The sequence below is a fragment of the Podarcis bocagei genome (genome assembly GCF_964188305.1).
Source record: "Podarcis bocagei genome assembly, chromosome: 14".
Classification (NCBI taxonomy): Eukaryota; Metazoa; Chordata; class Lepidosauria; order Squamata; family Lacertidae; genus Podarcis; species Podarcis bocagei.
In genome coordinates, this window is record NC_138139.1 from 22,835,429 (window position 1) to 22,861,073 (window position 25,645).

The 25,645-nt window shown below is 42.8% G+C and overlaps 2 protein-coding genes across 2 annotated transcripts in view; both read left to right on the plus strand.

Moving 5' to 3' along the window:
* ADAMTS17 (ADAM metallopeptidase with thrombospondin type 1 motif 17) overlaps nucleotides 1-25,645 on the plus strand; it is a 189,044-nt gene that overhangs the window by 105,802 nt on the left and 57,597 nt on the right. The window contains 5 exon segments of the mRNA XM_081171354.1: nucleotides 12,863-12,964; nucleotides 14,583-14,728; nucleotides 19,145-19,311; nucleotides 20,115-20,242; nucleotides 23,507-23,627. Of these exon segments, the coding sequence (XP_081027480.1) occupies nucleotides 12,863-12,964; nucleotides 14,583-14,728; nucleotides 19,145-19,311; nucleotides 20,115-20,242; nucleotides 23,507-23,627 (664 nt within the window).
* LOC308573805 (uncharacterized protein) lies at nucleotides 9,560-12,191 on the plus strand. The gene is made up of 2 exons (XM_081171163.1): nucleotides 9,560-10,649; nucleotides 10,812-12,191. The coding sequence occupies exons 1-2, from the start codon at nucleotides 9,611-9,613 to the stop codon at nucleotides 11,534-11,536; spliced, it is 1,764 nt and encodes a 587-aa protein (XP_081027289.1). The 5' UTR covers nucleotides 9,560-9,610; the 3' UTR covers nucleotides 11,537-12,191.

Sequence of the window (25,645 nt, forward strand, 5' to 3'; positions counted from 1 at the left end):
CAGCCCTACAATCGCTCGGCCAAAGGGGACACTAAGCCCTGGCCCACACTTGACAATTCAGTCACTAGAGTATCTGACATGCAACATACAACATACAAAACACATCAATATAATTTCAACATGTAACACACTAAACACACCAAAATAATTTCAGCATGCAATACACAAAACACACCAAAATAATTTCAGCATGCAATACACAAAACACACCAAAATAATTTTTCCCCTCTGTTCCCCTTTTTACCAAACCTTACTGGTGGCACACCACTGCCACGCCCTTTTTTCCCTTCCTGGCTGCACCCTACTGCATAACCAGGTGAGGCTGATCAGGCTTCCCTCTTTTCCCTTGGGCCCACGCCCACGCCCTTTCCCTTGGGCTTACCGTTTTTCTGCTGCAGATTCCCTTCCCTGGCCAGTCCTCTTTCCTCCCTCGACCTGGGTCCTTGCTCCGGAGCGGTGTGGCTGGTTCCCCCCACAAATTGGCAGGGTGCGCGTGGAGCCTGCAATCGCCGATCCGAGCTGTCCACCAAGGTCGAGCCTGGCTCTCCCCAGCCCTCTGAGGTGGGGCAGATTCCCGGTCAGGGAACCAAGATGTAGGCTGAGCCTAGTCCATGCCAGGGAATCGTTGGCCCACGTCCTCAGATCCAGAGAGAGAGCAAAAGAAAGCACCAGGAAAGATCCTTCTTTGGAGGAAAGCAGTTTATTCTCTGTGCACGAGAGACAGCCAGCAGAATAAGTTCTGGAAGACTGGCTGCCCCGAAATACGCCTCTGCAGACTTTCTTATACCTTGAGAAAGCTCTCTCCCTCCTCCCCCAAACGCCCTCCTGAAACTTCCCCAATCAACTGGAAAGTTTTCAACTTATTTTTAAAATAGCATGGCATGTCTATATTGCTACTAAGCAGCCCTCCCTACTTTCCCTATACGTGTCTTTCTTAGCGTCCTGCATCCCCTCCTCCCGTCTCCTTCGTATGTGTCTTTCTTATCTTGCATTCCTAAAATAGGAAAGCGAGGGGCCGTTTCTGCAGGTCTGGCTATTTCTAGCTTACAGTCTCCTTCATATGTGTCTTTCTTATCTTGCATTCCTAAAGTAGGAAAGCGAGGGGCCCCTTCTGCAGGTCTGGCTATTTCTAGCTCAGAAATTGACTTAGATCCAAGGTACAGAGAATATAGAAGATCCTTCTTAGGTACAAGATACAAGGTATAGAAGGCAACCCTTCCCTCTCCCTTCAAAACAACTATTTTACTTTTAAAAGACAACTGAAGGCAGCCCTCTTTAGGGAAGTTTTTAATGTCTAATGCTGTATTGTTTTTAATATTCAGTTGGAAGCCACCCAGAGTGGCTGGGGAAACCCAGCCAGATGGGCGGGGTATAAATAATAAATTATTATTATTATTATTATTATTATTATTATTATTATTATTATTATTATTATTATTATGAGAGGTGGTGTACAGCCAAATGCAAAATGGTGGTTAAGGTGGGGAGTCACTATTTTTACCTGCTGTATCCTGAGCCATGCTGTGGCCTAATATGTACAAGTATAAATCTATATCTGAAGTACTAAAGATCAAGAATAAGAGAGAGCTCTGAGAGGTAAATTATGTTGAAATCCGACTTCTTTCAAAGTAGATGTGTTAATGGCTAGGGCTCTATCATCCAGAATATCTACAAGAAATAAGCAGAGTAGAGGAAAAGGGCTAAAATGAGAAGTTGGTCTAAGTTGCAGAAAAGATTGGCAAGCTGTTTTAGCCAATATTTATCCAATAAGACAATATGTAAAAACAGAATATAAATATAAACATTTGTTACAAAATGGAAACAAGCTTCAGTAAATCATTTTTAAAAAAAAGATATTTATTAAAGTTTAACAATTACAAAAAAAGAAAAGAAAAACAGGCAGTGATAAAAAAAGAAAAAAGATGACAATACTTTAAAAATAAAAGATAAATACAATACTAAGGAAAAAAAGAGAAAAGAAGGGGAGAAAAAAGAAAACCCAAAAACAGTACAACAAAGCAATAAGAGTAAAAAAACCCAAAAACGTTTAAAAACACTAACATCCAATATTTTCATATCTTTATCTTTCATTTACTTGTTTCCTTGACTTCCTCACACCTCCCTTTTTGTATTCTAATTCAATTAGTTGTTTCAGCAAGTCCTTTCCCTCTTTCTCAAACTTTGTTCCATAGTTTATATTGACACAATTTAAACTTAAATTTTACACTTTGACCCATTAACAATCTATTTTTACTTAATTCTTTATAACCTTTCTGCTAAAACCATGTAAATTCATTCCAGCATCTTTCTAACATTCATTAATTTTACAATGTTTTTGTAAATATACTTTAAATTTTTTCCAATCTTCTTCCACCGACTCTTCTCCCTGGTCTCGGATTCTGCCAGTCATTTCCGCCATTTCCATGTAGTCCATCAGTTTCATCTGCCATTCTTCCCTGGTAGGTAGATCTTGCGTCTTCCAGTATTTTGCAATAAGTATTCTTGCTGCTGTTGTGGCATACATAAAAAAAGTTCTATCCTTCCTTGGCACCAATTGGCCAACCATGCCCAAAAGCAAGGCCTCTGGTTTCTTCAGAAAGGTATATTTAAATACCTTTTTCATTTCATTATAGATCATCTCCCAGAATGCCTTAATCTTTGGGCATGTCCACCAAAGGTGAAAGAAAGTACCTTCAGTCTCCACAAGCTTCAGTAAATCAGCCCTACTCAATTTTGTTGAAATTTGGTACAAAAAAAAGAGTTACGAAGATAACATTCAGTAAAACAACAACAACAATGCATAGTTCTCTCCTTGTCCCTTACCTGGAAAGCACAGGTCCAAGACCTTGACCTTGGAGAGTCAGAGTAAAGAACAGTGTGACTTGGAGACCCACACATTTCCACATGCACAACTAGTTCACCAACATAGGGATGAGCCAAATTTCATTGGAAATTAATGTTCTGACAATTTTTTTAACTGTTAGAGATTTTCAGTCCTCCCTGGAGATTATTCAGTAGAATGGCCTCCCCAATTCACCCTCTGCAAATTTGAGGCACAATTGTCCATCCAGTTTTAATATTGTGTAATATTATTTTACTATTGTTCAAGGAAATGAGAGTTATGGCCCCTACACTTTCTAATCCTCTCTTAATCCATGGCTTCCTCTCCAAGAATCCTGGGAACCGGAGTTTGTTAAAGGAGCAGAAACCCTTGTTACGAGACCCTTAACAAACTCCAGTTCCAAGGATTATCTGGGAAGAAGCCATGTCTTTTAAAGTGGAACAAAAGTGCTTTTTATGTATGTGTGGATGTGGTCTTAATGTTGAATGGAACTTTATTGTTAGTTCATGTTATAAGGGTAAAAGAGGAAACCAATACTACTGAATGGAATAAAGTCATCCTGTGTGGGATTTAGAAAAACCAAACTTTTAAAAATGGGTATTGTTGGGGGTAGGGTGGGGGAAACATAAACTGGATTTCTGTCTTCTGTCACACTAAGGCAATTGTTTGAAAGGAAAATTGCAGCTCATAGAACTTACATTTCCCCCAAATTATTTGCCTCTGTACTATATCCAGTGTAAATCAGGTGACTGGAGCAGAATGTTTTATATCTCTTTTTAAAGAATTTGCTACATTTCACTTGCCCTCATGTTCATATTTCAGTATAATGGCAAAAAGATGAACCCCTTGATCCCAGCACCAGCTGTTTCCCCCAAGATTTATAGCCTTGTTAAATAGCTAGATGCAATGCACTTTGACCTTGACATTCTTCAGAAGTTTAACTTAAGGGGGGGGGGCATGATTATTGGGATATGAATACTGTAAATGCTCTCTAAATGGAATACAAAAAATTCTGCTTTTCAAACTGGATCTCTAGCAAACCCTGGGATTCCTAGATATTTTATCAGGAACTCAATGAGGAAACCAGCAGTACTATCCTTTTAAAGCTGTATTTAAATTGTACTTTGAATTGTCGTGGCTAGGGATTTAATTCCAGCTGTCAGCTTTCTTGGTTGTTGTTTTTTTTGTTGTTGTTATTTATTGAGCCCATTCCACTTCATGGCACTTCCTTTTTCATCATTTTTAAAAAATGATATTTATTACTTTTCGAACAGTTTCAACACAACACTACAAACAAAAAAAGGAAAAAAGAACAATACAAATACAATACAAAAACACTACATACAAAACAAAACAAAAACAAACAAAAACAATTTAAAAGCACCTCAAACATTTTCAATATCTTATCTTTCATTCACTTATTTCCATCAACCTCCTCACACCTCACTTTTTGTATTCCACTTCTATTAATTATTTCAGCAATTCCTTTCCATCTTCCTCTATTTTCTATCCTATAATTATCTTAACACATTCTTGCCTTATTTTTTCCTTTAATTTTCTATTAATCTATTTATACTTAATTCCTTATAACATTTCTACTAAAGCCATATAACTTCATTCCAACATTCTTCTAACATTCATTAATTTTACAATATTTCTATAAATAGTCTTTAAACTTTTTCCAGTCTTCTTCCCCCGACTCTTCTCCCTGGTCTCGGGTCTTGCCAGTCATTTCCGCCAATTCCATATAGTCCATCAACTTCATCTGCCATTATCCAACACTTCAGTGCTTTCAAGAAGCAGCCATTCTCTCAGCCAGCAAAAAGCAGATGGTTCACAAAGACTCTCCTCCCTGAAAGAGAGGGGAGGGGTTGTGGTCGGGAGCCCGAGCACCGCCCAGCAGGGGGCGTGGCCCCCTGCCTCCAGCTCACCTGGCTGGCGCTCACGCCCCCCCCCCGGTGGCCACCCAACCAGGTGCCACGGAGGGGGCGTGTTCAGCAGCCTTTTGCTGCAGCGCCAGCCTTTCCCTGGCCTCATTCCTCGTCGTCGCCCCGTCGCGAGTCACCCACCCTCCACTCCCTTTTAGTTAGGGCTTAGGTCATTGGCCTTGCTATGGACCTTAGGTTGGTCGCCCTGGTTGCCCGGGGGGCCTGGTAGGAGTTTTTCCATTTGGCATTAGGCTTTTTGGTTTTTTGGTTTTTTCGCCTACCTTGTAGCAATCGTCACAACTTTTGTGGTATTGGTGGGTAGCTTAGGCATTGGAATAATGTGTTGTGGTGTGTCGAAGTGCTAGGTGTGGCCATCGCCTATGCCTTCAATTTTTAGGGGTATTCCGTTAAAGGAATCTGGGGGTCGTGTATTCCGTCCGATGCCTGCTTGGCGGGAGGCCATGGCACGACCCTCGGTGACAGCAGGGGTGAGCCTATAGTTGGATTAGCATCAACAGGCTCCACCTACTGGTGAATAACCCACTTGTTTCGATCCAATGCCTAAGCCAATACCTTTTCATTGCTGTAATCAATAAAGTTGTGGCCTTTTCTAGCCCATCAACCTTATATCACGTGTCCTTGTGTCTTCATTTCACTTTGCGGGGGTCGGGTCCTCGAACCACAACAAAGTTTAGGGGTCTGGCAGGGCACGTCCACCTCCTTCTTTGGCATCTGTCAATATCTTAAATTTTACTCGAGGCTTCCTGCCCTGCCAAACAATTCTAGAGACGTCCCTCTGCCACCTCCTGAAACAATCCATCCCATCCAAAGCTTGCAATGTTTGAAACAAAAGCAACATCCCCGACAACACAGCAACCTTCATCCCCACCACAGCAACTCGGCCCAACAATAACAACTTCAGATTTGTCCATATTTCCAAATCCCCCTTCTCTTCAATCCAACGTCCTTCACAGTTATCCATGAATAAATTCACATTTCTGGCGATCATACTAACCCCCAAATACCTCTCTTTCTCAACCGATGTTAGTCCTGTCTCCTCCTGAAACTCTGTCAAGCTTTCCTTTTCCTCAGGTAGGGCTCTGATCCTCAAATTCATCTGTTTCTCTTTAAGTTCAATCATAACAAATGTCAGCTTATGTTCATCAAGTTGTCCTTATATGGATGGGACTCTCTCTCTCTCCAGTTGTATTGCTTTACATTCAGCAGCAGCAAGGGTTTTCTCCTTGACTTCATCCGCAGTTTGCCGTGTCAGAGTAGATTCCTGTATCAATTTCTGGATGGTTTCTGTATTGGTATTCACCTTTTGTCCCAGATTATTTAAACTTTCTGCAATTAAGTCTATTTTAATATTTGCAGCATCCACTTTCACATTTATCACGTCTGTTTTCTTGTGAAGCTGTTCCAGCGAATCGTTTATTTTCACTAATACGACCACTAAGGCCTCTTCTGTCGACATTCCGTCTGTTTTTTCCTTTCCATTTGCCATAACACTTAAGAGATTCAAGGTCAATCCCAGAGTCTCACAATTTTTTATCTTGCAGCTGGAAATTCCCCTAGCCCAGCTCCTGTAGAGCAACCAATTTCAAAAGCTTTCACTAGGGGAAAACAGTTTCTATTTGTATTAGTACTGTCCTCTTTTAAACAGTGTTCCAATAATCCACAGTTAGTTTCAGTTTTCAGTTACTTTTACTCCTTTAAAAAAAAAACAGCCAGAGACAGTAGAAACAATGTATTCTCTTGTTTAGCTACCTGTCAATGAACGTTCTAAACGCTGTCAATGAACATTCCAAAAGACATCGATCCTGCTAGCAGCCCATTTCCAGGGTCTGAGCGGTGGTATTTTAACTCTCTTGACTCTCTCCTACAGGCATATTCAGTCCACCACTTCCCCCCCTCTTCTCCTGTCTCCAAAGGGGGGGGGGTTAGTTCTTTGCCGATGGGATTTAGTCTTTTTACAAAAGGCTTTCCAAGACTTCAGCTTGCAGGCTCATTGCTTTAGTTTATTTACAAAAGGGGAGGCGGACTTCCTGTATTGAACCTCCCTGTTTCGATGCCAAATTAAACGTTTAAAAATCCAATTCTCCCACTTCAGCTCTACTCACGGGTAATTGCTTTAGAGTCAAATTGTCCACAGGAAAAAGTCAGTGCTCTCCGGCAACAGCTATGCGGCTTCGCTCCGTGGAAGAAGCAGACGATTCGAGGCACCGCGCCGCTCACCCCACGTCGCTCCGGATCCCCGAAACCAGGTTTCTCCGCGAGTAGGGGAGGCGCAAAAGGTGCCCGCCGAATCCCACGTTCACAGGCTTCTCCCGCCTGTGATTTTTACGAGTCTCCGCCTTCGCCGTGGCGGTACAGACCCAAATTCCCACGGGGCAAATTCCTCCCGATCAGAGGAATTCCGCCATTGCCGGAGGCACCAACCCGGAAGTCCCCTTTTTCATCATTTTGAAGCTCTCTCGTTGCAAACTGCCCTGAGATCTGTGGATGAAGGATGGTATACAAATATATACAATGGAGGATTGTGTGTGTGTGTGTGTGTGTGTGTGTGTGTGTGTAAAAATATATGTCTTTTTCAAAAAAAGAATTCTGCCTATGTAACCAGTAACAAAGTGGTGCAGAACTGAGTTATGATCCTTTTTTATTTTAAATTTAAATTTCATATTGGAGTGCTTTGTGTCCTCCCGCACTTCTGGGATCCCTGCTTTCTGACCCTGAAGGCCTCTGCCTTCTCCTTCCTTCTGCTACTGATGCTTCTCTCACCTTCCCTGGAACGATCTATGTGCCCTAGCCTTCTTGTAGGGTCTGAGCAGTTCAGCTAGTGACACTTCTGCCTTCTGTCTCTTCTGTAACATTAAGGCAGCTCCATCAGTCATTGCCCACCAATATTACACATCACTTGGTATACCACAATACAGATCTTAACTAATTCAAAGGAAGCGTAACTGTAGTTTTGCATTGCTACACCAGCCCCTGTGGAAGTTAATTCAAAGCTGCTTGTGTTTCAGTTTCTCAAGCCCTTTTCTTATTTATAGCCATCACTTTAAAAATTATTTTTATTTGGATATTCTTAGATTCCCACAATGTATTTTACAATTCTATTTAAAGTTTGTTCTCCCTCCTTTCCCCCCATTAAGCCAGAGGGCCTTTTGACAATCAGCCAAACTGAAACCCATGCAAACATTTTTGAGACATTCCAGTAAGTGTAAAATGGGTTGTAATACATAATAATAATAATAATAATAATAATAATAATAATAATAATAATTTCTAGTAAGAGGAAAGTCTTGCAATATACAGAAGCAGTGAAACCAAACACTTAAGCTTCATATAAAACAGCAAAGTGAAAACAGTCACACTTTTTAAATAACCCAACTTACGAAAACCATAAAACCCAAGGACAGCAATTAGACATGTTATTAACTTCACATGAGGTGGGTTTTTTTGTATGTTTTTTGGTCTCTGAGCATTAACAAAAGTAGAACTTCTTTGCTGGTTCATTGCCATGGTGTCTCATACTGAATGTAAATGGACTGTGAAAAAAGACTCTATGAATTGAAACTGGAGACACTATATGTACTTTTCCTTGTTTATTTGTTTGTTTTGTATCACAAAAAATCTTTAAGAATAATTAAATTAAACACACACATACATACACAAGACCCCAGTTGTGTTGGTGCTTTGAGGTCATCCCAAATTGTCCTGGTAAGGTTCTCTGAGGATCTTTTTAAGGCACATTTGCAGTTCAACAAATTGTGTGATACAGTTCTCCAGCCACACAATGTCTAAAGGTAAAGGTACCCCTGACCATTAGGTCCAGTCACAGACGACTCTGGGGTTGTGCGCTCATCTCACTTTACAGGCCGAGGGAGCCGGCGTTTGTCCGCAGACAGTTTTTCTGGGTCATGTGGCCAGCATGACTAAGCCGCTTCTGGCGAACCAGAGCAGTGCATGGAAACGCCGTTTACCTTCCCACCGGAGTGGTACCTATTTATCTACTTACACTTGACGTGCTTTCGAACTGCTAGGTGGGCAGGAGCTGGGAGAAAACAACGGGAGCTCACCCCGTCGCAGGGATTCGAACTGCTGACCTTCTGATAGGCAAGCCCTAGGCTCTGTGGTTTAGACCACATCGTCACTCGCGTCCCAAACAATGTCTACAAAGATGCATATATTAGAGGGAAATGTGCATAGACATGCACACATTATTGAAAATAGCATACTTACCAATATGTGTATCTTAATCAAAGCTGTATACAAAAAAGGAAGGTAAAGGTAAAGGACCCCTGGATGGGTAAGTCCAGTCAAAGGTGACTATGAGGTTGTGGCACTCATCTCGCAATAAAGGCTACGTGGCTCTGGGCAGGAAATTGAAGCAATTAAATGCACAAATTGTCATCTCATCTGTCCTCCCAGTTGAACGATGTGGCCCAGGGAGAGAGGGAAAAATAGTGGAAGTGAACAGCTGGCTTCGCAAATGGTGTAAACAGGAACGGTTTGGATTCTTAGATCACGGACTGCAGTTTCTTGAAGACGGACTTCTGGCAAGCGATGGGCTGCACCTCACAGCGGTTGGGAGGAATGTTTTTGCCAAAAATCTCAGAAACCTCATCAGGAGGGCTTTAAACTGACTAATGTGGGGGAGGGAGACAGTGCTCCTGAAGGTAGGAGTCTATCAATTGATGAAGATGATCATCCAAATGTCATAGACCAAATGGAGCAAACAGTATGCAGACCTAGTGGTGGGAGGAAAAAATCCTTGAATAAGAGACACGGGGGAATGATTAATTGACTTCAATGTCTGTACACTAATGCGCAAAGCATGGGAAATAAACAAGATGAGCTTGAGCTCTTGGTACAGCAAACTAAATATGACATAATAGGCATCACTGAAACCTGGTGGGATAAGTCCCACGATTGGAATGTAATAATGGAGGGATACAATCTATTTCAGAGAAACAGACCAGACAAGAAAGGAGGAGGAGTGGCGTTATATGACAGGGATGTGTATACCTGTGAAGAGATCCAAGATTTAGAACCTCAAAGCCAAAGTGAGAGCATTTGGGTCAAAATTAAGGGAGAGAAGAATAACAGAGACCTCATTGTGGGAGTTTACTATAGATCCCCAAGCCAAACGGAGGACATAGATGATGCCTTCCTGGAACAGATGACCAAGCATGCAAAAGGAAGGGAGATAGTAGTAATGGGGGACTTCAATTACCCGGATATTTGTTGGATGTCAAACTCAGCCAAGAGCATAAGGTCAAACAGATTCCTCACTGGCCTTGCAGACAACTTCATTGTCCAGAAAGTGGGAGAAGCAACAAGAGGAACAGCCATTTTAGATCTGGTCCTAACCAATGTTGATGACCTGGTTAGTGGGGTAGAAGTGGAAGGATCATTAGGCGCGAGTGATCATGCTCTTCTGAAGTTTACTATACAGCGGAAAGGAGCAGCCAAGCATACTAGGACTCAATTTCTTGACTTTAAGAAAGACGACTTCATAAAACTTAGGGAAGTGCTGGGTGAGATCCCATGGACAGTAATACTAAAAGGAAAGGGAGTTCATGATGGCTGGGAGTTTGTTAAGAGGGAGATAGTAAAAGCACAACTTCAGGCAATACCAATGAGACGGAAACATGGAAGGTGCCTAAAGAAGCCAGGGTGGCTATCTAAAGAACTTTTAACTGAGTTAAGATTAAAAAAGGATGTGTACAAAAAATGGAAAAGGGGGGAAACCACCAAAGAGGAATTCAAACAAATAGCCAGCACATGTAGACACAAAGTCAGAAAAGCTAAAGCACAGAATGAACTCAGGCTTGCTAGAGAGGTTAAAAGCAACAAAAAAGGCTTTTATGGGTGTGTCCGTAGCAAAAGGAAGAACAAAGAAACTGGGGGGTCACTCAGAGGAGAAGATGGTGAAATGCAAACAGGGGACACAGAAAGGTCTGAACTCCTCAATGCCTTCTTTGCCTCAGTCTTCTCCGATAAAGAAAACAATGCCCGACCTGAAGAATTTGGAGCAAATGATTCAGCAGAGGAAACACAGCCCAGAATAACTAAGGAGATAGTACAAGAATACTTGGCTAGTTTAGATGTATTCAAGTCTCCAGGGCCAGACAAACTGCATCCAAGAGTATTAAAAGAACTGGCAGATGTGATCTCAGAACCACTGGCAGTCATCTTTGAGAATTCCTGGAGAACAGGCGAAGTCCCGGCAGACTGGAGGAGGGCAAATGTTGTCCCTATTTTCAAAAAGGGGAAAAGAGAGGACCTAAATAATTATCGCCCAGTCAGTCTGACATCAATACCAGGGAAGATTCTGGAGCAGATCATTAAGAAAACAGTCTGTGAGCACCTAGAAAGGAATGCTGTGATCACCAACAGTCAGCATGGATTTCTGAAAAATAAGTCATGTCAGACTAACCTGATCTCGTTTTTTGACAGAATTACAAGCCTGGTAGATGAAGGGAACGCAGTGGATGTAGCCTACCTTGATTTCAGCAAGGCATTTGACAAGGTGCCCCATGATATTCTTGTAAAGAAGCTGGCAAAATGCGGTCTTGACTATGCTACCACTCAGTGGATTTGTAACTGGCTGACTGACCGAACCCAAAGGGTGCTCATCAATGGTTCCTCTTCATCCTGGAGAAGAGTGACTAGTGGGTGCCACAGGGTTCTGTCTTGGGCCCGGTCTTATTCAACATCTTTATCAACGACTTGGATGATGGACTCAAGGGCATCGTGATCAAATTTGCAGATGACACCAAACTGGGAGGGGTGGCTAACACCCCAGAGGACAGGATCACACTTCAAAACAACCTTGACAGATTAGAGAACTGGGCCAAAACAAACAAGATGAACTTTAACAGGGAGAAATGTAAAGTATTGCACTTGGGCAAAAAAAATGAGAGGCACAAATACAAGATGGGTGACACCTGGCTTGAGAGCAGTACATGTGAAAAGGATCTAGGAGTCTTGGTCGACCACAAACTTGACATGAGCCAACAGTGTGACGCGGCAGCTAAAAAAGCCAATGCAATTCTGGGCTGCATCAATAGGAGTATAGCATCTAGATCAAGGGAAGTAATAGTGCCACTGTATTCTGCTCTGGTCAGACCTCACCTGGAGTACTGTGTCCAGTTCTGGGCACCACAGTTCAAGAAGGACACTGACAAACTGGAACGTGTCTAGAGGAGGGCAACCAAAATGGTCAAAGGCCTGGAAACGATGCCTTATGAGGAACGGCTAAGGGAGCTGGGCATGTTTAGCCTGGAGAAGAGGAGGTTAAGGGGTGATATGATAGCCATGTTAAAATATATAAAAGGATGTCACATAGAGGAGGGAGAAAGGTTGTTTTCTGCTGCTCCAGAGAAGCGGACACGGAGCAATGGATCCAGACCACAAGAAAGAAGATTCCACCTAAACATTAGGAAGAACTTCCTGACAGTAAGAGCTGTTCGACAGTGGAATTTGCTGCCAAGGAGTGTGGTGGAGTCTTCTGCTTTGGAGGTCTTTAAGCAGAGGCTTGACAACCATATGTCAGGAGTTCTCTGATGGTGTTTCCTGCTTGGCAGGGGGTTGGACTCGATGGCCCTTGTGGTCTATTCCAACTCTATGATTCTATAAGGCAAAGATGGGGGGAAACTGGTGCAGATTATGAGCAGAGAAGAGAGGTGTTGCAGAGATCGGGAAGTCTCAAGCTCCCATATTAATCTAAAATAAGCAGCTAGATTGTTTACCAAAAGCATCTACTTTATTTCTTTGGGGTAGGAGGAGAAAGAGAAGGGGGGCAGGGATATGGTAGAAATAAAAAGTGTCACATTTCCCCCAGTCAAGTGTGTGTGTGTGTGTGTGTGTGTGTGTGTGTGTGTGTGTGTGTGTGTATGCATATTTCCAGCCCAGGTGGTCAGTGCTGAAAACATAACTGTGTTGTTCTTTGAAAATATCACTTTGCTTAAAAATGAAGCCAATCAGATACTTCTGGATTCACATGAGAGGCATCTTCCCTCACAAAAAAATAGCTGATATCTCCAGAAAAAAGGACAAAATGCCTTTGCTTTTATGTTGGCAGCATTTGATGTGTGCTGGTCTCTGGTGCCTTGTGGAAGGAGACGCATCTTGCAAAACCAAATTGGACCCTCCTCTGGATGGCACAGAATGCGGAGCAGACAAGGTAATCCCCCTAAGGGAGAATTTATTATTTATTTGCTGTGTCTCTATGCTGCCTGATAGCATTTTTTTTCTAGCTAGTCGACAGTATCAGTTTTCTAAGAGTTGCCCTTCCACTTGCTTTTCAAGACCATTTTCTACTCAGATAATGTTTGTGCATGTTTTCTTAGGAATCATTGTGTGGGGTGTGCTTTAATTACATTATGGAAAATAGTTGGTGAACCTCAATACAGTAGACCAGAAACTTACGTGGGGGTTACATTCTGGGGGTCTTGCGCACAAAGGCAAAATTGTGCAGTCAGGAAGACACACACCCTGAAATTGAAACCCCATCCCTACCTGTTTAATGCTGTTGCACTGAGCAGATAAGATCTTGGGAGCCTCAGAAGGCCTTCCAGGGTCCTCATGCTACTCTCCTAGAGGCTGGTAAGTGCAAGGCAGAGGGCATAGAAATTTCCACAGCAGGAAAGCCTAGCACAGAAATATCTTTTTAAGTCCTTTGCCTTGCTTTCCAGGCTCTGGGAAGGTTGTACAAGTGCTCTGGATGCTGCTGTGAAATCTCACAAAGCCCCTTCTGAGGGCTTTTTTCAGGTCTCCCATCATTCATTCATTCATTCATTCATTCATTCATTGGCAAAGTGTGCAAGGCTGTGATCATGTAAGTTAACTGCACGTAAGTTTTGGCCCTACTGTACTCTTACTATTGGCAGTATCAGTATCTGATACTGGTGTCTTATTATTGTATTGAAGAATCCTCTAAGCAGCTGACTACAGGCTTCCAGATAAGGTTTCCCCCCAAAAAATCTTCCTCAGTGTTCTCTTGCTTCTCCAATAAGCAGAGCAGGCTTGTGTCTCGGAACAGATAAATCAGACAGGCTGTCTGTCTTTGTTAGAGCCTGCCCCAACCAGCCGACATAGTGCTCCAAACGATTTTCCTTGCTTACATCATCCAAACTGAAATCCTACATCCCATAAACCCTTTTGTCTCTGCCTACTAACACACAGCTGGAGGAGGGGTCCCATCCATCTTCCTCTGGCATATTTCTCAGAATGATTGCTTTATTATTAGGCTGCCTATCAGTATGTTTTTTTACCATGTTTCCTATTATGTTTTTATCACTGATGTTCTGTGATGTGTTTTTAATGTTGTACACCACCCCGGGAGCTTTTGATAAAGGGCGGTATATAAATTGAATAAATAATAATACTATCACCTTAAAAGTGTTTCAAGGCCCTGACTGCAGTTTTTACAACTGGGAGGACTTCAGGAATATTTATCTCCAATATTTATTTACCCAATTCCAAGAGGATATTGCCACCGCAAGGGTCCAGAACTATGGGCACACACTCCAACCATGAAGTTCATTGAGTGACCTGGTGCTGGTCACCATCTCTCAGGGTTGATATGAAGATAAAAAGATGAGAAGCATGTTTACCACCTTGAGTTGCCGGTGGTAATGCTGGTATATACCTGTAATTTCTCTTTATTTCAACTTAACAAGTGCTTCCACTTGTGCTTAACTACATCCTTGTAGCCATTTCCTTATTTGTTTGATGGGTCTCAAAGCACCTGTGGCATTGAAGTCATTGGCCACACTATTCTAACCCCTGTTACATTCCAGTGGTGCCGAACTGGGGAGTGTGTCAGCAAAACTCCCATCCCCGAACATGTAGATGGAGACTGGAGCATGTGGAGCCAGTGGAGCATGTGCAGCAGGACATGTGGGACCGGTGCCAGATTCAGACAACGCAAATGTGACAATCCACCGTAAGTTGCCTCATTCCAATGAGACATTAAAGCCTGAAGGCATCTTATGTAAACTAGGACGCTGCTTTATGCTGAGTCAGACTGTTGGTCCATCTAGTTCAGTACAGCCTACCCTGACTGGCAGCAGTTCTCCAGGGTATCAGCTATCTTCTGGTAGTACCTGGAGATGCCTGGAATTGGACCTAAGGTCTTCTGCATGCAAAACAGATGCTTTGGCTGAACCAAACCAGGGTTGGACAGTGCCTTGACAGGAGACCTCCTGGTCCTGGGGACCCTATGTATGCCTCCTTGAGTGTCACATAAAAGCTGTAGTATACAAATGTATTAAATAAAGTAAGCTGTGGAAGAGGCCAAAAGATGCAGCCGTACTTCAGGAGGTTGTTCTGCTTTCCCTGCCTTTTCCTCATTTCTTTTGTGCATAAGCTAACTCTGCAGAACACATCACTCAAAGCTGCAACATTGCTCAAGGCCCAATACTATGAAAAATTACAGAAATTACCATGCTGTGCGCCAATCTCATCTATAGTTGCCTAGATGGTACACGCTATGTGGATATCTGGGGTCAAGAAAATCTGCTTGAGCAGACAAGAAATGTAGTGTGTGCATCAACTTCAGTAAAACTAAATCTCTCTGGTGCCCCTTACTTTAACGCACCAGATTTTTGCGCTGATTTTTCACATTCTTTTGCTCATGTAAGTTCTTGGCTCGTAAATGGCACGTGATCCTGTTTCACTCTCACTCTATAGATTCACTTTATATTCCTGTCTGCATTCTTTGTTCTTCTGCAGCTGGTTTATTTGCTGTCCAAAACTATTGATTTAAGATTTAAAAAATACTTCGTTTAGGGAATTCAGTAATGCTGGTGGTGGTGTTCTCTGCAATGGATGGAGGAGAAAATTGATTTTGTTCAATCTTCCAAAACAATATGCAAATCAAAACCCAGCCATCCCACTTTCCTGAATTTCCCCCTAAAATTCTTACCTTTTCCTGAATTTTGCACTGCTGTTCTCTGGCCACATAAAGAGTACAAAAATGCATATACTGGGTAAATGTGCGTGCCTCAGGGAAAATAACATACAAAAAATGTGTTATATTAAGAAAAAGTGCTTTGCAAAAATGTGTATATTAGGAGAAATTTACACTCAAATGTTGATGAATTTTGAGGAAGGTTCTTTTTTAAATTACTAAAGGGACAAGGGGAGGGGTAAAAAGAGCTGTGGCTCAGGCCCCACCCCTAATGACATGTGTCTCCTCTGATCCCGGAATTAGCATGGATGTCTATGGCAGGGAAACCTGTGCATCTAGGCGTTCCTGAGTCCTGGAGCCCTCCATTATCAGGGTTCCAGGAGCCAGAGAAAATGAACCTAAGAAGAGCCCTGGTGGATCATGCCAAAGGCCCAACTAGTCCAGCATCCTGTTCTCACAGTGGCCAACCAGATGCCCATAGCAAGCCCACCAGAATGACCTGAGCGCAACAGCACTCCCTCCTCTTTTGTTTCCCAGCAAAGGGAATGTGCAGAAGCTGGGACAGGGCTGGGGGAAACCCCGAGTCATCTGCCAGGGGCAGAGGTGAGACTTCACAGCCCTTTCCTCCCCACATTGCTCCTTCACGTGAATAACGTCTGAGTGATTTGGTGGCAAAGGTGGGATAGGAATCCTGGGTTTGCTAGCTCACAGTTCAGCATCTTAGCTACCATGATACTACTCTCTCAAGAGTTTTGTCTGCCTTCCTTCCTTCCTTCCTTCCTTCCTTCCTTCCTTCCTTCCTTCCTTTGCCATTGATGTATTTTCATTTCTAACAGGCATTTGCCTCCTTTTCAAAAAAGAGCACAAGCACACATGCAGTTGGCTTGCAACAGGTCCAGCTATTCATCCATCTAGCTCAGTATTGCCTGTTCTGACTAAGCATAGCCTCAGGCAGAGGAGGGTGTTTGTGCCACTTGCAAGCTGATCCTACCTGGTCTCCATGCTGGGCAGGAGAAAGCCCCTCCCCCCTGAAATTGCAGGGAGTTGCTGCTAATCAGAGTAAATTCTGGACTAGATGGAGCCATGGTCTGACTCAGTGCCATAAGGTGACTTTCTGTGTTCTTATTCTTTTAAATAGAAATGTCAGAAATGGAGCCTAGGGCTGGGACCTTCTGCGTTCATAGTAGATGCTCTATCACTGAGCTGTGGCCCTTCCCCAACTTCGTTGATTAAACACACGTGTGTGTGTGTGTGTGTGTGTGTGGTAGTGGCATGGTTCTTCACAAAAGACACTCTGCTCCTGGCATGGTGACGCAGATGAGTTCCAGCTGCAGATTGGAATCTTTTATGGAAATTCTGCCTGGCTAAGAAGGATTTAGGAACTGGATGTTTTAGGCCTTATTTAGATAACGAGGATTAGATCCAGGGAGCTTTAGCATGAGCTTCTCCCACATGTAGCATCTGAGACAGGAAAGCATTCGGGTTTGGATTTTATTCAGCAGATTCTATTAACAAGGTAACTTGTGTATACAGAGATCATGTTCCCCACCCATACTGTGCAACCATTTTGCATGCTAGAACTCAGCAGCTGTGTTAAATGTAAAGAGCTTTAGAAATCAATGAAGGTGGTAAGTGGATGTTATAAATGACAGCCCAGTGTGGTGAGTTTTGAGTTAAGGAGGGCCAGTAGCTGAGTGCTGGATCATATGTTCTGCATGCAGAAGGTCCCAGGGTCAATTTCTAGCATCTGGTTGAAGAATCTTTTGGCTGCAAAGGACCATTGCCTCAGATATTGGACAGATGCTACCCATTGAAGTAGATCCTGCGGTTCACAAGCTCTTCCACCTCCAGACCGCTTGAAAAATTCTAAGGAACCTAATGGATTATATAATAAACGTTTTTGTTCTGTAAACCAAAGCACATGCATAACTCTTAATAACTGTAGTCTTTCTTTCAAATGCAGTGGGTTTGCTTGTTTTCATGAGCAAAGTCATGCAAAGTCAACTTCACATAAAGTTGTTTATCAGCTTTACTCTTGGGACAGGTTCAGCATTTATCTCACTTCTGTATTTAGAATTGAAGGTGATAAGTAATGAAGATCCCAAGTCTTTCACCAGCAGCATACTATGAAAATCATGAGCACTGTTTGTTAGCTTGTTTGATAAGCCAGCCCTGCTCAAAGCAGCCTGTTTCCATCATCTGGAAAAAAGTAAATAAATAATGGCCAGGGCCAAGTACAGATATTCTCAATTGTTCTGCATCCTTACAATGGAACATCTGATTGAAGCTTGTGGTCCACAGGCCAATGGTTGAAAGCCACTGCAATAGAGAGTAGTGGGCTCGATGGGCTCTTGTTCTGACTCCCCATCAGGCAGCTTCCAGGGTTACAGTGCCATAGTCGGCAGAAAGGTACCTTTTAGAGAGGAATGAGGACTAGTGGTTTTGTTGGTTAACCTTCACCTCCCAGTTAACTGGCCAGAAAATTCTGCTGACACAAATGCTGCTTATTTCATGGCAGTGTTTTTTAAAAAAAATATTTTAGTGGTTGGAATTAAGAGTGGTTGGAGTCCTGTTGGATTCCAAGAAGGGTACATATGGTCCAGTATTCTGTTTAAAACCGAGGGTCTTGCAGATACTACTGGGAAGCCAGAAGCAGGGATTAAAGGTGATGCTCCCCAAAGCTGATTTTAAGAGGTGTACTTCTTCTGGGAATGCATGTTCCATTTCCCTATCATGATTAATATTTGGTAGACCTCTCCTGGGAAGTTGTCTTTCACAAGCCTTACTTTTTTCCCTCCTTTGAGAGCTCATCTAGCCTTAAAGGTAAAGGGACCCCTGACCATTAGGTCCAGTCATGGCTGACTCTAGGGTTGCGGTGCTCATCTCACTTTATTGGCCAAGGGAGCCGGCATACAGCTTCCAGATCATGTGGCCAGCATGACTAAGCCGCTTCTGGCAAACCAGAGCAGCGCACGGAAACACCGTTTACCTTCCCGCCGGAGTGGTACCTATTTATCTACTTGTACTTTTACGTGCTTTCGAACTGCTAGGTTGGCAGGAGCAGGGACAGAGCAACGGGAGCTCACCACGTGACAGGGATTCGAACCGCCAACCTTCTGATCGGCAAGTCCTAGGCTCTGTGGTTTAACCCACAGCGCCACCCGCATCTAGCCTTAGAGCAACTCAAATTGCTAAAATTCTGCTCAGACAGACACATGTGCTTCCAAGGTCTACAGTACATTCTCCCTTTGCTAGGTTAAAAACGCACACAAGTGTGTTACTTCAAATATGACAAAACAGCCCTCCTGCGTGTGGGGCCTCCTCTGGTTCATTCTGCTGAGTGGGATCCTCTAGTTCCATCTCTGAGTTCTACCCTGAAAACAGCATCGCATTTATGATCCGTTAGCTGTCTCCTGCTAATTGGCTACCCATGCTTTTCTCCACTAACAGCCCTGGACCCGGAGGCAAAAACTGCCGTGGCACGAGTGTCGAACACACAGTTTGTGAAAACCTGCCCTGCCCCAAAGGGGTGCCCACATTCCGAGACCAGCAGTGCCAGACTCATGAGAGGTACACCAACAAGAAGAAAAGCCTTTGGACTGCTGTCATCATGGATGGTACATTTCTGTACGCTTGTACATTATTTCCCCCTGCCTCCCACCCTTCAGTACGGTTTTTTATTTTTATGGTTTTGTTTATGTATTATTTTAAACTTACTAATTCGGAGTAACTAAGTGATATACACGTATGTGTGGCAATTCATTTAGAATATATACTGTGCTGGCTTTTCAATGACCAAATAGGCCAGTAGTGTTGTTTTGGTGGTGATAGCTTAGATAATACAACTTGCTTATTTATATTTATATTATGGTTTATAAGATTTTTTTGCCCACCTTTCATCATAAAGTTTCAGGGCAGGTTATAGCAATGTAATATCTAGTTACATAAACAGATGCAACTGTTATAATTATAAAAACAAATTAAACCTACTATTGTACTGCATTTTCTTCTACGGTGTTCCGTGTGATTGTTGGGGGCCAAGCATTCGGAATTGCATTGCCTGTGGGTTTGGTCTCCATGTTTATATAAATTAGTACATGTAAATTTACATCTTTTACCACACAAAATAGTGGGTTGTATCCAAAGTAGCACTATTTGCTAGCATAAGGATTTCTGCTTGCGCAGCGGAACACCCTCCCACTCCCCCCCCCCGGTCCCCTAGGTCTAAAGGGAAGGGAAGGAAGTCCCATTGCACAAGGATAAATTCTTGCACTGACAGTTCACATTAATTGAGTACCATCTTATCTGTTGTATATCATATACTTGTCCCAATAATTTTCAAGTGCTTTGGGTACACGACATGACTAAAGTCAATATTCTTGCATGGTGTTTTGTGTGTATGTGTGTATTTGTTTTTCAGATAAGCCCTGTGAACTTTATTGCTCCCTGTTTGGAAAAGATTCTCCTGTGTTGGTGTCTGACAGGGTAGTTGATGGTACACCATGCGGGCCTTACGAGACTGACCTCTGCGTTCATGGCAAGTGCCAGGTGGAGTAACTTTTTTGTTATTCTCTCTAAGCAATAATATTTGCCTTGTGCATGACTTAACTATGGAAGATGATAATAATGAGGATATGTTAAGCTTCAGCAAAGGCATTTCTGTTAGGAAAGGCTAGCGGGCAGCATAAAGTGTGCTCAGGGAATTGCTGGAACTGTGACTATGCTTAGCTGTGATTACATCCTCTTGCAGGACCACAGGGCCTCAGTTTTCAGGTCGAGAACTGTTTATTTGAAAATACCCCCACATGAAAATTATGCCCCTAGGTCACATCTTCCTGCTGCAGTGAGAATTCTTGAAAGCTAGAAGAAATGTGAATTTGCACAGATGGCGCAGTCTTCTAAAATGCAGGTTATGAAGACGTTTTCATATTGAACCAAAGTTCACCTGACCGTATATATGCAAAGCTAGGTTTCTATGCTAAGCATTGTTTATTTTATTTTATTTCATTTCATTTATCTCACAAGATTTATATACCACTTACAACCTCAACATGTTTTTCAAAAAGAATAAAACAATTAAATTATTGGTCAAAAAAACAAACAGTGAAAACCAACTATTTAGAACATAAAAAGTGTGGGTGTTGCCACCCTAAAAGACTGTTTTGTTTTGTTTTTTACAAATGCATTGAAGTATTATGTTGTACCTGTAACAGTCCCAGTTCTATAGATTGAAGCAGCCAAGTGGGCATGTATGGGGTAAGGCAATCTTGCAAGTAAGCAGGTCCAAAGGTATTAAGGCAACGTTTCTCAAACTTGGGTCTCCAGCTGTTGTTGTACTACAAACTCCCATCATCCCTGACCACTGGTTCCTGCTAGCTAGGGATGATGGAAGTTGTAGTTCCCAATTTGGGAACCCAAATTTAAGAAGCACTATATTAAAGGCTTTATATACTAGTAGCAACACCTTGAATTTGGACCGCTAGCACATTGGCAACTAGTGCAGGTCTCTGACCAGAGGTGTTATATGCTGACAGGGTTTCACTTCTGTCAGCAATTGTACAATCTGCACAAACTATAGCTTCCAGATCAAGCACAAGTGAAATCCCCAAATGGAGTGCATTGCAGTAACCCAATATTGCATGATGATGTGCACTTGGTATGTAAGACTTGAACAGCTGGAGGTGGTTAAGTGATGTTCTTCAAGGGTATTTGCTCAATAGCTCAAGCTTCTTCTGGGGGACATCTAGTGCATCTTCTGGTTTCTTTGGATTCTTGTGGCTGCCAACTTGGCCAACTCCTAGGCACACCCCAACCTTCTCAAACACCATTTGCTAACATCTAATTTATTGACACAATTTGGGTTGTTGTTTTTAATCAGTGACCTGGATGTAGGCTACTTGGAGAACTATCTGACCTTGTTGTAAAAATATACCCTAAGTAAACAAACACAGTTACCTGCATTTCTTGCACACAGGCGCGCACGCACACACACCTTCTTTTAATAGGCATGAGCATTTTCTTCTTGATTCAACTGTTTCCACCACTGATCATTATTCTCTACTTTATACAATAATTCTCTCTTTGTAACATCCCAGCTGGTTGCTGAATTCAATAATAGCATCTTTAAATACTCTAAAGTTCTATGTGAGTGTTGGAAAATATCCAAAAACAAGAATGATTTGAGAATCGGGTTAGCAATGTTTATTAAGAGCACCTCTAGCTTCCCCTCACCCCAAGTTTTGGAATCTTGCCCCTTGTACAGTATTCTTTTTTCTTTTCTTTTTTACTTGCAAAATGTAAGCCCTTTCCCAATGGAGTTTAAAAGAAGGGATTTAACAACATCTAAATTTCTGTAACAGCCATCACAGATGTTTTGCAAAAGGCAGTCACCCAATATCGTAAGGCAGTGCTCCCAAGACAACAGCTAAATGGCCCTGATGTACGTGGGAGCCAAAAGACACTTAGGATGCAGTCCAAATCCCTGACCAGCAGTGGCAGGGTTTAATGGAGTATAGTAGCCACTGCCGCATCCACAGCCCTTCCACCCGTGCCAGGTGGGGGAGGGGGCAGGAGTAGTTCCATTACACCTGCACTGGAGTCTAAGGTCGGAGGAGAAATTTGATGCAGTTTGCATTTAAAGGCAAAGCTGCCTAATTTATACTTTCCAAAACAAGCAGAACACAGTCATTTTTTGAAATTCTACAAAATATGCAATGCAGTTCTCCATGTGTACATAAATGCATATACAGTACTGTACTAGGGTAAATTGTGTGTGTAAATGCATATCATGGGAGGGACGCGGGTGGCGCTGTGGGTAAAACCTCAGCGCCTAGGACTTGCCGATCGTATGGTCGGCGGTTCGAATCCCCGCGGCGGGGTGAGCTCCCGTCGTTTGGTCCCAGCTCCTGCCCACCTAGCAGTTCGAAAGCACAATTAAGTGCAAGTAGATAAATAGGTACCGCTTTCTAGTGGGAAGGTAAACGGCGTTCCGTGTGCTGCTCTGGTGCCAGTTCGCCGGAGCAGCTTTGTCACGCTTGCCACGTGACCCGGAAGTGTCTGCGGACAGCGCTGGCTCCTGGCCTCTAGAGTGAGATGAGCGCACAACCCTAGAGTCTGTCAAGACTGGCCCGTACGGGCAGGGGTACCTTTACCTTTTAAAGTGCATATCATAGTGAAAATAACATACAAGCATTCATATTATTTTATTATTGTTAGCCTCCCTGAGCCCGGCTTCGGCTGGGGAGGGCGGGATATAAATAAAAATTTATTATTATTAGAGGGGGAATTTTTTTCTTCTTACCGTGAATTTCAGTTTACAGATTGGGGAAATGACATTCCTGATAGGGATGACTCCCCCTTCTAGAGACAGGCAGGGTCTTCAGATTCTTGTGTCCTCTTCAGGGGGGAGGAGTCATCCGGTCTCTCCATACTGAGTGGCAGGCACTTAAGCAGAACCCACAGGTTCACAAGGGAGGAAAACACTCATATACACCGTAAGATATTAGGTGAAAGCACAAAACTAATTCTCCAGAACGCCTCCCCATACCCAGCTGCAACCAATCACAACCTCCACCTAGGGTTGACAAATGCTGACGTGAATCAGGCCAAAGGAGGGCAGAATGTTGGCAAAATTCTCATTGATCTTTTAATAGATCCGTTTTGCAGTTTCCCTTTCTAACAGCAACTTTAGCCCTACCCAACAACACCTTTTCTAATGTCCATTTTTCCCTTCGCAGTCCTGTGCTTAATCAAAACAGACCCCTTTGCAAATACTTTCCATCAAAATAATGAAGAACCTCTTGTTATCATTAGAAAATCGGCTGTGATGGGATCATCGGATCAGCTGCCAAAGAAGATCGTTGTGGCATCTGCAATGGAGATGGCAAAACCTGCAAAGTGGTGAAAGGAGACTTCAACCATACTAAAGGGATGGGTGAGTAGATACTGGGCAGTCTCAGTAGCTTGGCATGGGAGAAATGAAATGCAAAAAAAGTCTGTGCCTGCAGAAGTTAAGGCATGTGCTGCATTCTGAGTGCAAAGTTAAGAAATTCAACTTGTTAATAGCAATGTGATACTCAGCTTGATACAGGTATTGACTGATGTCACTCAATTTTGATTCAGACTTTGCGGTTTCAAGACACTCTGCCCCAAAGGTCTTTACATCCCAAGGCTATCGCCTTGCGCTGTCAGATTTCAGAAGGATAGCTTTGAATCTACTGGTCATTATTGTTCCCTGTGTGCTTCCATCTTGTTTCACAATGAACAGATGCATAGTCCAAAGCTCATGCAGATCAAGAGTGAAGACAAGTGGCAGACAAGGCATGCTGTGAACTACCATTTAGAATAAATGTGTGTGCCTGCATTGCCACTGTACTATGAACATGTGGTGTTGTGATTTTCAGCCCTTGGGTGGCCATGTATCCTACCTTACAGACACCATTCCTCCATCTAAAGGAGTTCCAGAGGACAGTCCTTCACTTCAAGGTGCCTTCTGTCTGGTTCAAGGTAAAGAACCGTAAGAAAGCAGAGGCCTTGAAATTGCCCAGCAACAGTTAGCAGGCCAGGCATAAAAATCACTTGGTCAGTCTTTTCCAGGATGGTGAGATGTATTGTATTTCTATGTCAATTATAATAACTAAAACAGCATGTACATGTTTTATGCAAATCTATGTGCTCTTTTTTGGCAATGCTCTACCCCCCACTTTCATTGACTCAATCGTTTTAATTGGTTGGTGCACAAGGAACAATCTTGGCTATGGGTTTCAAAGAATTCCCAGAAATTATTATGGGTTGTTGATTTATTATGTTAATATTTTGGTTTTATTATTGCTGTTGTTAGGAACAGTGTATGTGAAACATGTTTTTGAATACTGGATGATATTTTCTGTTTTATTAACTGCTTTGGATCCCCTTTGAGAGGGGGAATAAAGTAAGGGTACAGTTCTTTAAAATAATAAAACAATTTATAAAAATGAGATCCATTCTCTTGTGCATTTCCCATTCATTGCAACAAAGCTCGTCTGGGGTTAACCGTTAAGAGTTGCAGTGTTTGGCATAATCCTAACTTGGCCGCATCTGCCATGACTACTAATATCTCCAAGGTGGGCCAAGGACAGACTGTGAAATGGCATATCAGAATTTTATTTATTTATTTAGGCTATTTATGAATCACCTTTCCTTCAAAAATAGTTCAGGGCAATGCACGACAAGCAAAAATTTAAAATGCAATTGAATATCAGTTCAAATAGAAGTTCTACAAGTAGAACTGGTTAAAACACTGCATGAAGCTACATTGGAAATAACCAAGTGGTGGAGGAGGGCAGGTGTGTGTGTGTGTGTGTGTGTGTGTGTGTGTGTGTGTGAACTATTTCACCAGTTCAGTTAGTATCTACATTCTTGAAGGATAGCAGCATCATGCTTCCTTTTTTCCCCTTGAAAAAATTAATGCCATAATCCATGAGGACAATGAACGGTGGCAGTGATGGGGGGCCTTTGGCATCCCCTCTGGTGCTGTGGTTAAACATGGTGGCAGCTAGAACCGTTTAATATTTTCCTGCTCTTAATGACCACTTACCGCCTTGCTGGTGAGTAGCAGTTGCAGCCTGACGCAGCGCCTCCTCTTTCACCCAGACATGCAGCACTATTTTAGAATGTTTCCCCGTCCACTCTGGCCGCCGTGGAGGCTCACAGGTTCTCGCTAAACCCCTCCTTCAAATGAGCCAATCCATTGGTGGCGGGGGGGGGCATGGCCATCTACTTAGCCTAGCCAACCACTCGGCACAGCATCCAGTCAGCTGGGAGCGTCACCCACCCTTCCCTTCATTAATAGTTGATTACTGCTCTAACCATTTCTTTTCAGCTAGGCAGGCTTTGCTGTAGTCTTGTGATGGTTGCCGTTTTCGGAGCCAGGAAGGAATTTTCCTTGCTCTGCAGGTTTCGCCTTCCCCATAG